General features: G+C 35.2%; 1 protein-coding gene across 5 annotated transcripts in view; it reads left to right on the forward strand.

The window, feature by feature from the left end:
* LOC143255673 (E3 ubiquitin-protein ligase MARCHF5-like) overlaps positions 1-13503 on the forward strand; it is a 35325-nt gene extending 21822 nt beyond the window's left edge. For 2 of the 5 annotated variants that reach the window (XM_076511713.1, XM_076511715.1), the window contains exons 4-6: positions 3179-3324; positions 10584-10934; positions 12770-13503. In XM_076511713.1, the coding sequence (XP_076367828.1) occupies positions 3179-3324; positions 10584-10934; positions 12770-12913 (641 nt within the window). In that variant the 3' untranslated portion in view covers positions 12914-13503. The remainder of the gene's footprint in view (positions 1-3178; positions 3325-10583; positions 10935-12769) is intronic. The other 3 variants (XM_076511714.1, XM_076511716.1, XM_076511717.1) reach the window with 2 other exon arrangements.
* The last annotated feature ends 927 nt before the right edge of the window (positions 13504-14430 follow it).

Raw genomic sequence — 14430 nt, forward strand, 5'->3', positions numbered from 1 at the left:
GAGAGACAAAAAGAAGTTTGCTGGAATGCTCTCAATCTAATAGAGAAGTTTAGAAAATACCTAAAGGTGGCAAGAATAATCATGCTACTTTTTTGTACTCTTAGACTTAAGAGTATTAATCTTAACATTGAGACTCACAGTTATCAGCTGGAGTATGGTATACCCAAGCACCTAACCTATATAAAAGCTATGTGCTAATCAGCATCATAATACTTGCTCTACAGTACGATAAATCATTATGTTCTGATAAAAGAGCAAGAAATTTGCAATAAAACCCACTGGAAAGGAAGTGGTCTCTTTTTTATCTTTTAATTCCATTTCTCCAAGAATTAATCAAAGGTCATTATTCTACATGTAGGAATAAAATCATTTTATACAAAAATGCAAAACATGATCTCAATTCTCTATATTGAACAATCCTACAATGAAAAGCACATGATATTTTTAATTTGATCAGCTAACCGTTAGTTATGAAAGTTTTGAAGTTAACCTAATTCGTAACTATACTTTCTTGGTGATTTAACAGCAACTTTATGAGCTTTTAAGCTAAAATTCAGGGTTTGATTCCCCATGCTGCACAGAGTACCTAAAGTCCACTGTGTAGTTTTATGCTAAAAACAACTTACCTGTATTCCCAGTTTACCCTCTAGACCAAAAACTTAACATTTAAGAGTCACTTAGTACAATTAAACTTAACTAAATAATGCAGTTGAATACAAAGGCAATGTGTAAAAACATAACATTTTAATTTGTTTGTGTTCTGACAAAGGATTAGATAAGTTTTTTTAAAGTTTGAACCTAATCATAATGGTAAGGCTTCACATATGTCTCACAAGTTCAAATTCTTCTTTACTTTTACCATTAATAATTGGTATATAATCCAACTGAAATAAGTTAATAGAAAGTAATCTTGGAGGGTAATTACATATTACAAATAAACAAAAAAAAAACTGCTTTCTTGGGCTTGCCCACTATACTTCTGAATACTTTTCGATATATATTGAAAACACATAGCTGTTTGGTATTGCGATGTTGTATTCAGCTGCTGATCAAAGTTGATTTTACTCATCAAAACAAGTATGATTCATACTGTGTAACATTCAGTTGATCACTCAGATCACATTATACTGATCTACTCTTACCTTATAAAATTTCCATAAGAGAAAAATTGAAATGATAGACCAAGTAAAATATTTTGTGTTTGTTCATTAAATAATATTGTTCATATACAATTTCAAATAAAGAAAAAAAAAACAATTATAAGAAGAAACAAATAATTATACATAGACTTAATATTCTAATGTTTTTTGTCCACTGTTGCTGGTTATTCTTCTTGCACATTTTTTTCAACTGAATGAAACATTACCTATGATAGAAATAATTTATGCCATATTGCATTATTGGTTTGTTCATATAAAGCAGATTTCCCCACTGATGGTTCTCAAATAATAATAATTAATGTGTTATGAGAAACAACAAATTTTATATTTCCATAATCACTGTTTTTATAATTTATAATCAGGTAAAGGAGAAAATACCTTGAAAACATTTAATTTTGGAGGGGATTCACAAGATTTGGTATTTTCATGAAAGGGATTCAGGGAATGTTTAAATTTGGGAACCACTGTTATAAGGTACATTACTAGGATGAGAGCAACGTTATAATTATCAAAATCTCTCTCTCAAGATCAGTACTAAATAAAATCACATCAGATGCCTTGGTTGTTTTATAACTTTGCAATATCTTTGGTTTACAATACTTGTAACATACAAATATACATCTTTTTTTAATACAGTATGTTAGTCCCATAGTATAAGAAGAGATATCTTGTGATTTTTCATATGCTCACAAAACAACTTCAGATTCTGCCTTCAAAGGATTGTGTTGGTTAATAATCAGTAATTAATTTAACAACCAGCTTATTGTCAACAACAAAAAATTGCAGAATTTGTACTCTTCCTTTACTAAAATTTCAAAAAGCACTGACATACAGAAACATTTTTCTTTATGGATAATCTTGGGTTATGGTTATTTTATTTGTCACTTCACTCTCTTGCAAGCCACATAAAATATTTTCCCTACTTTATGAAATATTGCATTTTCAAATTTGTTTGAATTTCTTTACCTTCATGAAATACATAAAATTTTCAAATCCAACTGTCTCTTCCTCTGCAGAAAGAGCTTTAACCAACAATAGAAAATATGAAGAAGTAATAGATAAGTATTGTTAAATTATAATCAGAACTTCTCTACAACTACAAACTTTAACAGGTAAAGTTGTCTAGTAACTAGAGGGTAGAAACAAATGCATTTCTATCTTCCTTTCTTATCTTGATTAACAGCATGTCAAATGTAAAGAGTGATGCATATGTAAACTTTAAAAATAAAAGATTAAGCAAATGTCAAAATTACATTTACTTTTCTTTAATCTGTAAAAGTTAGCCTGTGAGATTTAGGCTTAATTAGATATTAGAGAGTTAACAATAAAATAAATCCATTAGCAGAGAGGGTACTCTTGATAAGTTTTTCTTGGCCACAAGACTATATTGCATAAAATCATTAAGGTCTAGACTGATTGAACATGAAATGAATAAGATTTACACTGTGGATCATAAGGACTTGATAAGAAATTATATTTCATGAAATATACAGTTAATGTATATACTTGTCATGTTTAACCAGGTTTATCTTGAAGTTAAAATGACTCATTTTTTTCAATTACAATTAAGAATGAAATAATTTTGTTCATGTGGATGATGCTCATACTGTTTTGAATGTGTCTAAGTTACTTATCATTACTTGTATCCATGATACGAATGAGGCTGTGGTGATAAAAACTTTTAAGATATTCTTCACATATATTGAGGAGCATTAATATAAAAGTAATAGAAGAGATGACATCCTGGGTTATACAATGGACTATAAAATACCAGTAATGACTTGAACTAAACAAGATGATTTTAAATGCAAATGAAGGATGCATATTGAAGACCATATAGAAATTACTAAGTAATCGAGCAAAATCAATTTTTTTATATATTGCTTCTTATAACAATGTACTTTCAATTTATCAAAGGCTATCTCAGAGTTCATACTTTTGTTTTGTACTTGTGGATTCATTTGTTTTAAGTAATGGTAAAGTACACATGAATTTATGAACTGCATGAATTATCATAGCTTTCATTTTCATAGGCCACGTGGTGTATATAATGGACCTAACTGACAGAATGCTGTATAAAATTTGTCCATTTGTTGCAGCAGGTGTTGTTGTAGGTTCTGTTTACTGGACTGCTGTAACCTACGGGGCTGTCACTGTCATGCAGGTAGGTTCTTGTTTATGGAATAGATCCTCTGTTATTTTGCAGTTTTCAAACTTAATATACATGGGAGTGTTGTTAAAATATGTTTTAAGATTATCCATTGTGGTTCAATGGAAGATCATTATTTATGAACTTACATTTGTGAAATGAAAAAAGAAAAAAAAATTATAAACTTGATCAATGTAAATGGAGAAAGATGTGAATTAATGTCTACTTTTTAAGGTTGTTATAAGTAATTAACTGAATCTTAAAATAGAATGAATGTTTTGTGTGTGTGTGTGTAAGTAACATAATTTTCTTGAGACAGATATGTAATTTTCAGTTTTAACAATTGTAGCTGTGATGGACAATCACCATTGCTTCCATATGAATAATTGACCTACATTACTAATAATACACAGATATTAAGCACATGTTGCAGAGCTAATACATTATGATTAAATTATTACCATTGGTACATGTTTTGTCACAAAATAATTTATTAAGGTTTTTTATTTTAGTCCTTCAGCATACTTATTTGTTAGTACTTTTCTTTTGCCCCCCAATACCAATTTAAAAAAAATTCAATATTTTCCTGCATTAATCATTAAATGCTATTTGTTTTATTTGCTACCTTTAGTTAAAATGTCCCTAATGTCAGTTTCTTATATTTGTGTTTAAATATTTATTAATTTCAAGAAAATAATATTTTTGTTTAACACCCTCTTAAAGGAGAATTTATTTAGGATTAACGTTTTGACATTTTAATATTATTTTAATTGCTAATCTAAACATTGTTCAACTTTGCATGATCAATCTAGATCCTGGAATTGGTGATCTTCAATCTATTTAAAATAATTTTCGATACCTTTTTCAATGAGTCTCCAGGTGTCATCTTTATTTGACATAGACCACTTAAGTATAGTTTTTTTCTTTCATTTTTAACCACTTATAAAGAAAAATATCCCTAACACTTTTTTTTAGATAGTGCTCTTGTTGCTGGCAACATTGTACTGGAAATAGAACACATAACAGTACATGGAAAAATACACACAGAATATTTCCTAGAAGATAAAACAACCTTTATGACATTGATCAACTCCCTTGAATTATCACTCATTTGATTACACCACCATTCCCAGTTTGCCCATGGAGAAGACCCCTTGGTGTGGATTCCTGTACATGGTAAGGGAACCTCCCAGGGAAGGTTCTGTTCTGTCTGGTTACCTTCTCTGGGATCTAAACATCCACCCACATGTTTGCCATGCGTGGCGACCTGTGAAGGGGAGGAGAGGATCCTGGTGGTTGAGGGGTCCAACCCTAACACACCACTTTGGCCTTGAATTCCTGTAGACAGGCGGCCCCCCTTGGGTCAATCGGCTGGTCCACTTGGGCTAGAGTCAATCAAGTACCAGTGTTGGAAGTTCTCAACAGGTGTTGTGGACATAGTGCTTGATGCTGGTGTTTGGGTATAGTGCTCACGAAACCCTGGCGTTGCTGCATTGTTCTTGCATGACATTGTAGTGCGTCCCCTCGTAGGGCTCCAAGGACTCCTATGGATCCTCCTTCAAAAAACTTAAATAAAATAGTGAAAAAACAGTCAATAGGTAAGCGACCATGTCTTGAAGACTCTGAGCAGCAATCTTCCACATCTGTAACACACGTACCTCATTTTCTTATATTACATTCTCTTTTGGAAAAACCTTTAGGGCAATTGTCCCCCTTTTTTATTCAGAAGGGACAAGAGGGACTTGCTGGCTCTCCAAAATCAGTAAAGAAGCTTCGATCTGGAGACATATTGGTTGAAACATCCACATCCCAACACAGTGAACTCCTCTTGAATTCAAAGGCAATCGGGGATATACCTATTGAGGTTACAGCTCATGCTACTTTGAATTCTTCACGAGGAGTTATTGTTGAGAGGGATTTGAACAATGTCCCCGAGTCAGAGATTCTCGCTGGTCTCTCCACTCAAGGAGTTTCTGCAGTGAGGTGCATCTCCACTCGCAAAGATGGAGTTACACTGCCAACAAATACTCTTGTTTTGACATTTACTTCATCACGTGCACCTGCCACCATCAAGGCAGGCTATCTCATTTGCAGGGTACAGCCATACATTCCAAACTTTCTCCAATGTTTCCAATGCCAGAGATTCGGCTACTCAAAGACATCATGTCGTAGTTCCCTGACATGTGCTCGTTGTGGGGGCAAGGACCACAATGCCTATGAATGTGACATGGACCCACGTTGCATCAACTGCAATGGTTCTCACCCTTCCTACTTTCGTTTTTGCCCAAAATGGTTGGAGGAAAAAGAGGTGCAGCGTTTGAAAACAACTCATAATGTTAGTTATCCTGAGGCTCGGAAATTGCTGCCTGCCACTCCATCTTGGACATATGCTGCTGCACTTTGTTCCACAATTACAGTGGGAGTGCAGACTGATCTCTCTGTGCCTCCAAGAGAATCGTTTTCAAAACAAACCTAAATCCACATCCTTCAGTTTCAAATACAGCCTTCTGACCTCCATGGTTAACAAGTCACTGGAATCCCTTCCATAACAAGACCTGCCCAATCGGGAGTTGATGAATCGACCTTGATACAACGGAACTGTTGAGGTTTACATTCTAATTTGGATGATATCAAAACGCTTCTTCCTACACCTGTACATCTCTATTCCTTGCCATCCATGTTTCCTTGGGTCATACCATCACTGTTTGTTCTCTCTACCTGTCCCCTGGAGAGACATATGATCAATCAGACCTTGATGCTCTCATTGAACAGTTGCCGTCTCCCTTTCTACTCCTGGGGGACTTTAATGGACATTATCCCCTCTGGGGAAGTGCTGTTATTAATGGGAGCGGTCGCTCTGTAGAGTGCATGCTCTCTGATCACAATCTTTCTCTTTTCAATACTGGTTCTTCCACTTATTTTCATGCAACTAGTCAGTCCTTTACTGCTATTGATCTCTCAGTTTGCTCCCGTTCATTATTCTCCCATTTTTCATGGAGGGTTGACAATTATCCACTAGGCAGTGATCATTTTCCTATACTTTTGAGAGAGACTGGCCATGGTCGATGCCACTCTACCCACATGCCCCGGTGGAAGCTGGATCAGGCAGACTGGTCCACTTTCACTGTTCTTGCAGAATTTGATCCTGCCATCGTGAATCAGCCATCAATAGACGACTGTGTGGCAGCAGTAACTGGCTGTATTATACAAGCAGCTGCTCAGTGTATTCCTAAAACATCGACACGTTTTCCACGATATCCTCGTCCATAGTGGAATCCTGCTTGCCACTTAGCACGGAAGGCTCAAAAACGGGCCTGGAATACGTTTCGTAGATATCCCACACTTTCGAACTGCGTCGCTTTCCAATAGGCCCATGCACATGCTAGGTGGGTAAGACGTCAAAGCCAGAAGGAATCTTGGATTAAGTTCACAACTAGCATATCTTCTACCACCAGTTTCAAGGTCATATGGGACAGGATTCGAAAGGTCAGTGGGCACTACAATTCTGTCCCCCTCTCAATCTTACTCTCTGATGGCCAAAAGGTAGCTGATGTCTGGAACATTGCCGGTACTCTAGGTGAAAGCTTGTGCCGGGTATCTAGCACTTCTGCTTGTTCCTCCACCTTCTTGGCCATCAAGACTTGGGCAGAGAGTTCACCTCTTTCCTTTCGAACAGACTGTCTCTTTGACTATAATTGTCCCTTTACACTGGTGGAACTGAAAATGGTCCTTCATCGGTCTGGCAGTACATCTGTTGGACTTGATGAAGTACACTATGACATGCTGCACCATATGTCTCCTGCTTCTCTTGATGTCCTTCTAATTTTCTTTAACTGGATCTGGCAGGAGATTGTTTTTCATGATGTCTGGCACCAGGCAATTATTTTACCTTTCTCTAAGCCAGGGAAAGATCCCAAGATTTCTTCAAACTACCATCCAGTTGCTTTGACGAGCTGTCTCTGTAAGACCTTAGAAAGGATGGTTAATGCTCGTCTTGTTTGGTTCCTCGAATCAAACAACCTCCTCTCGCCCACCCAGTGTGGGTTCCGACGACAACACTCCACCACAGACCACCTAATTCGACTTGAAACATCAATCAGAGAAGCCTTTCTCAAATGCCAACATCTTGTATCAATATTCTTTGACATTGAGAAGGCCTATTGACACAACATGGAGGTATGGCATTTTGCGAGACCTTCATACATATGGGTTACGTGGCCATTTACCCATGTTTATTAAAAAATTTTTAATGGACAAGAGATTCCAAGTTAGTGTAAGTTCGACACTTTCCCGTTCTTTTGACTGTGTTTTGAGTGTCACACTTTTCAGTATAAAGATAAATGCCATCACTGAACAACTCCCTCTCGCTATTGCGAATGGGCTGTATGTCGACGACTTTCACATCTCATGTCAGTCGTCGAACATGAGATATATTGAGTGGCAACTACAAACTGCCCTCAATCGTGTACTGAAATGGACTGTGGCGAATGGCTTTAATTTCTATCTCTCTCTAAAACGGGGTATTTACCCTGATCCTGAACTTCATATCGGTGAATTTTTGCTGCCAGTGGTCCCTGAGACCAAGTTCTTGGGGCTTATCTTTGACCGTAAGCTGACCTTTATACCACACTTAAAGCAGCTATGGGTCAAATGCACAAGAGCACTGAACATCCTCCGTGTCCTCTCTACTACCAGTTGGGGAGCAGATCGATGTTCTATGTTAAAGATATATCGTGCTCTTATTCTATCAAAACTCGACTATGGATCAATGGTCTATGGATCTGCCAGACCCTCGGCCTTAAAAATGCTAGACCCCATTCATCACCAAGGACTTCAACTCTGCACTGGGGCTTTCCGCACCTCTCCAGTTCAAAGCTTATACGTTGAATCTCATGAATCTTCTCTGTACCTTCGCTGTTTTCCTTCCTCAGTTGGCCGTATTTTTTCAGAACAAACGATCTGCCATTGCTCCGTTTGGCCTTTGCATCCAAGCGCAATTGGATGACTTGGGTCTGTCTTTGGATAACATTGCAGATTCCACAGGTCAACCCATCCCACCATGGCTTATTACAGTCCCCAAATGTGACCTTTCTTTCAGTCATCTGAAAAAGGCAGATAGTCCAGATTGGAAGTACCATCAATTATTTAATGAACATCTTTCAAACAATCATTTTGTTCCCATTGATACAGATGGTTCCAAATCAGGTAATTCAGTGGGCTCTGCTGTGGTTTGCTGCGGTTCGGTGGTTGCGCACAGAATCCCCTCTACAGCTTTGTGTTCACTGCTGAACTGTATGACATATCTCTTGCCCTGGACCATATTGAAGCTGAGCAGTACTCCAACTGCAATATTTATACTGACTCGCTTAGTTCTGTACTGGCACTGGAATTGCTACACGTTGGCTCACATCCTATTCTTGCTGATATTCAAAACCAACTGGCCCATTTCTCATTAACATCTACTTCTATCCAGTTTTTCTGGATACCAGGCCACGTTGGTATTCGCGGGAATGAGCTTGCAAACACGGCAGCTAAATCTATCTGCTCTGGCACTATCACCACTGTGCCTATTCCGTACAAGGACTATGGTCCTGTATTCAAAGCTCGGCTCCATGCCAGCTGGCAGTCCATTTGGAGTGAGCAACGCTTTTACAAATAAAACCCTATATTGGGCTGTGGCCGTCTAGCTTCCGTAAGATTTGGAAGGAGGAAGTTGTTCTAACTAGACTACGCATTGGTCACAGTTTTGTAATTCATCATTTTCTTTTATCTGTAACTGATGTGTGTAGTTTGTGTAACACTCAAGTCAATGTAAGCTACAATTTACTTTCTTGCCATTGTTACGACTCTCAACGACGGCACTATTTTAAACATGTTCTGTCCCAGGGTTTGTCCGTAACATTGGACAGTGTTATTGGTGATGGTGACACTGTCCACCTTGATAAAGTTTTTAGTTTTTTAATTGCCATTAACCTTTTTAATCTCATTTAAGTGTTAGATATTTATTCATTACACCTTTTTAATTGTGGTTCCCTTTACACAGTTTCATTCTCTCTAGTTCAATTTGACATTGACAAATGGCCAGAACATTAAATAACTCGACACCAGGACTGGAAAGGCCAACTTCAGGTGACTAACGCTGCTGTTTGAACTACCTGTTAGTCGTCCTGGCGAGTTGTTATTCCAATTTTGGTGCATGTCTTTTAAACTTTTATTACTTTACCCTTTGGTACTGGCCATAATGACACATAACCCGGAACCAGGACTGGAAAGACCAACTTCAGGTGACTGACGGTGGTTCTGGTACTTGCCTGTTAGTCTTCCTGGCGGGTTATGATCATTACCATTTTGCTACAGAAGTTCTTTACAACTTTATAGATTGGATGTCAGCATCGGTTTTATGCAATTTTCTGTTTTTAATTGCTGTTTTTACCTTAATTTACTTTTACAAATTTTACTACATTTACTTTACTTTTACCTTTTTACTGGACATTTGGCTACTCATTATTACGATTTTGCTATATGTCTTTTAAAACTTCTATTATTTTACATTTTGATAATGGCTGCTATGACACATAACTTGGAACCAGGACTGAAAAGACCAACTTCAGGTGACTGACGGTGGTTCTTGTACTTACCTGTTAGTCTTCCTGGTGGGTTATGATCATCACTATTTTGCTGGAGAAAGTTATTTACAACTTCTTTTACTCTGCTTTTTCTCTTACCATTGTAAACTAGATGTCAGCATTGGTTTTGTTCTTTTTCTGTTTTTCAATGAGGTTTTGTTTTACCTTCATTTCCTTTTCTGTATTTTACTACATTTAATTTATTTTTACCTTTTAACCGGACGTTTGGCACAGATAGCCTAGCTGCTTTGTGCCATAAAACACTAAATCAATCAATCAACCATGGAGAAGAAAGGTCAACCCTTTTTGAAAGTGTTTGGGTTATAGGGTTTTTATCATTTAATATTAGTGTAAATCACCATTAGGAAGTTTTTGTAATGATAGTTTTTTTCCAAAATCAGTTTGTTTCCATGAAGTTTCAAACTGTGTTTGGATCAATTATCTTTCATCCTGCATTGAAATTCAACTTGCATATGTAATGTTAGTATGAGCAGTGTGATAAAATAGACTAGTGGTAAATGTGTGAACTGTTTAATTTTATCCAGTAATAAATTATTGTAAGTTACAATAAATTATTTTATGGTCTAAAACACGAGACAGAAAATATTATATTGTTGATTTTGAGTTCTAAATATTAATGATTTTCAGGTCTTAGGCCATAAAGAAGGCCTCACTGTGATGGAGGAAGCAGACCCTCTATTTCTGTTAGTAGGACTTCCAACAATCCCAATCATGCTTATTCTTGGAAAAATGGTTCGTTGGGAAGACTTTGTTCTTAAATTTTGGAGAAGACATTGTGGATGGATCAAATTATTTTCTGGCAGTGTTTCTGCTTCATCATCATACTATGAACAACCTCGTACCAATGGTTTTAGTTTTTCAGACCCAATATCAGCTACTAGAGTACTTTGTGGAGCTCTGATGCTGCCCACAATTGCCACAGTTTTTGGGAGAGTCTTCTTTAATAATATTCCCTCGAGCCTACAGAGAGCACTTCTGGTAAATTTCAATATTTTGTGAATACTATTTATACAATACAAACTATTATCTGAAACTTCTTAAGTTTTTTTCTTTATTTCGTGAATACTATTTATACATTACAAAATATTATCTGAAACTTCTTAAGTTTGTTTCTTTGAACCTCATTACCACATCTTTGAAAACTTGTGTTATGGTACACCTGGGGTCTAACACCAGCACAAAATTACCATTATATTAATTCCAAAAACCAAGTTGCATTACAACTTTTATTAGGGTTAGCATGCAATGTGAACAGCATAAAAATGTGTATTTTAGAAGAAGTATGTTGACAAATCAAGAAGTTACAAAATTACGTTGTTTCTCAGTGTACAGATAAGTGGTATTAAACCATTCAAACAAATGTATCAAGTAAATGCTGAAGTTTCATTATGCTCTTATATTCAAGTTAATGTCCACCAATACGTAATGAGATTATCATAATACTGCACTGAAAATGTTTGTTGTGAATCACTGTGGGTCTGATTAGACACCAATATAAATGTATCCGTATAGAAGGCTATGGAAAAAATCCCATTAGCAGGTTATTAACAACAATACTTAAACAGGGTTTTTATAAAATAGGGCATTATAGCATAGCTAAGTTATGCCTGTTGACATCATTAGTAATGAAAACTCTCAACATGATTTCATTTTTATATTCTCACTCAATTATTGGTCAGTTGAGCTTTTCTTTCCAAAAATTAGTCTTAAACTTTCAAATGTATTTTAGGGGTTAGACCCCATTTATCTCTTAAAAGTACCACTAAAACAGTAATTAAAAGTTTGCTGTTGGGTTTTAAATGATTAGTTTGAGTACAGGAACATGTTTACTATTATTTAAGGTAGAAAACAAGTGATGAATATGGGGTAATGTAGGTTTCTTGAGAATGTATCTTATGATCCTGTAAAGTCAAAAGAGATATAAATAAAGAATTTTGCTAGTAATTGGAAATACATGTTGTAATAATTGTAAAAAGTATTATAAAGTGACAGTATACATAGCTTAGATACTGCATGTATGTGTTTAGAAAATATTGCATAGCCGAATCCTAAACTTAGGGGCAAATACTTATTCTGATTTTGTTTTTCTTACACAACATTATGTTATATTGATTTTTCAATTATTATTATTTTTGTACTTTTAATGGTGATGAAGTAAATTGTATTTTCTTAGTCACAAGTTGATTTTCTAAGAATATTACTCTTAATATTTTATTGGATAAATATGTTTGCAATCCATTACTTTTTATAAGATCGTGGAGCATGACCACATTCTGCATAATTAAATCATAGCAGTGCATTTCATTAAGCCAAAATTCTATTCATAGGCATTGTGTATATGATTGCAGTATTTTGGAAAAAAAAAAAAAAAAAGAGTTGGTAAGTAGTTGATGTTCTTCAACTTACTAACAAACACTTTAAGAGGAAAACAATATATTTTGTAAAGAAATATTATTTTCACCATTTTTGTACCTTTAATATTAGAAAAAAATTGTGTTTGATCCTTTCATGATTGAGGAACTTTCAGAAATAAAACTGCCTGCCTCTTAACTAGTAACATTTACTACTGGTTTAATAGCTTTTTAATCTGAAGAAACAAAAATGGTATGAATGTAGTTTGTATTTTCTCCACAAGATGGTAGGACAGTAACTGAGGTTTAGGTTTAGTGCCATTTATTGAATTGACTCTCCTTTTTTAACCCTTAAACAACAGGAATGTTTCAGGTAGCAGCATCAATTGATGATGGCCTCAGTTTAAGGGTTAATTTCATTGAAACAAACATTCCCTGATTGAAGGAATTCTTTTTGTTTAGGGAGGTATAATGTTCGTGGCCATCAAAGGAGCTTTCAAGATCTACCTGAAACAGCAACAATATATAAGAAAATGTAAACGAAGGATATTAGATTTCAGTCAAGATATAGAAGACATTTCCAATCAGTATCAACCAGATTTGTAAAGTGTAACTGAAAGATACATAATTTTTTATATTTGTGAAGAGTTGAAGTTTTCTCTTAGTTATATAATGTATATAGTTGTGTGGGTAATCAGGTGGATTCGTATAGTAATGATGACCAGATGTGAACTATAAAGAAGTAGAGCTAACGATTTGCATTAAAATTAACTTGAGGCTAAATATTTTGGGGCTGCTACTTTGAATTTAAGTTTTTGATGATAATTGCAGTAACTTTGTTTTTTTTTCTTTATTTGCTTCATAATATTATGTTACTTACACACAAAATATTCAGTAACACAAAACTCTCAGTGTTTCTGTATTATGGAATTTGGGTTGACAATATTTTTGTTTGAAGCCATAAAATTTTCCCCATGTATCTAAGGTTGTAAGTTGTTTCTTATACATGTAAAAAAGTTGTATTTTTAACTTCATTTCAGATCTCCAAGTATTTTCTTTCATAGTCGTTATACATAAAGAACACAGTATGATGAAAGTAAGTTAAAGAAGAAGCTATTTGTCTGAAATTTCTTTCTTGATAATGTGAAATAGGATTACATGCACATATTCCTAAAAATAAACAAGTTTTGGAAAAATAGTGTTGTTAATTTAAGTATTCTGAGAACAACACCTGCTTAAACTTGAGTAAAATATAATGACACTATTAAAAGAGACACTGCTCTCCATAAAACATTTAAAATTTTTTGCCAGAAGATAAGCAATGTAAGAATACTGATTCATCTCTGCCTTCAAAGAATTTAATTACATTTTAAGTAAACAGTTTATATATTCAGTACAGTAGTGTGCTGTTAGAGATACATGCAATGGTACCACAAGTGCTTGTCATTCTTGGTCAATTTTCAATCATTTGACAATGTAATTTCACCATTGGTAGACATGAGTGGAGGATGTATCACAGCCCTTTCAAGGAAGGATATATGTGTAGCAAGATATTTAAAGGTTTTAAAATAAAAAAAAAATATAAAGAGCCTTAAATGCTCTCTGTGAAGGAGAATAACTCATGCAACAATAAGATAAAAAAAAATTAACGAAGTCAGTTTTCAGCAATGACCCTCATCCATAAAATAAAAGGTTACAGAACCATCCAATCCATAAAGTCATTACAATAAAGCTGGGAATATCATCTGGTACTGTTAATAAGCCAGTAAAGGATGACTTAAAATTAAATAAAGGATTCCAAGCCAAATGTTCTCAACCTTCTACTCACAACTTACAGCTAGCAGTTGTTTCATATGAGAATGATAGCCAAAGAATCCTCCCGCTAGTACAGTGGTAAGCTACTAATTTACAACGCTAAAATCAGGGGTTTGATTCCCCTAATTGGGCTCAGCAGATAGCTGGATGTGGCTTTGCTAAAAAAAGAAAACGCAAAACATAACCAAAGAAAATTGAATCACAACAATTTTATTCTTCTTGAATCACCTACTTATCAAGTTCCCAGATGCATATCTAGTGCACGATCTTGGAAGCTAACCTCCACATACAGTGAATGATCTGGGGAA

The sequence above is a fragment of the Tachypleus tridentatus genome, chromosome 7 (assembly GCF_004210375.1).
Source record: "Tachypleus tridentatus isolate NWPU-2018 chromosome 7, ASM421037v1, whole genome shotgun sequence".
Taxonomy (NCBI): domain Eukaryota; kingdom Metazoa; phylum Arthropoda; class Merostomata; order Xiphosura; family Limulidae; genus Tachypleus; species Tachypleus tridentatus.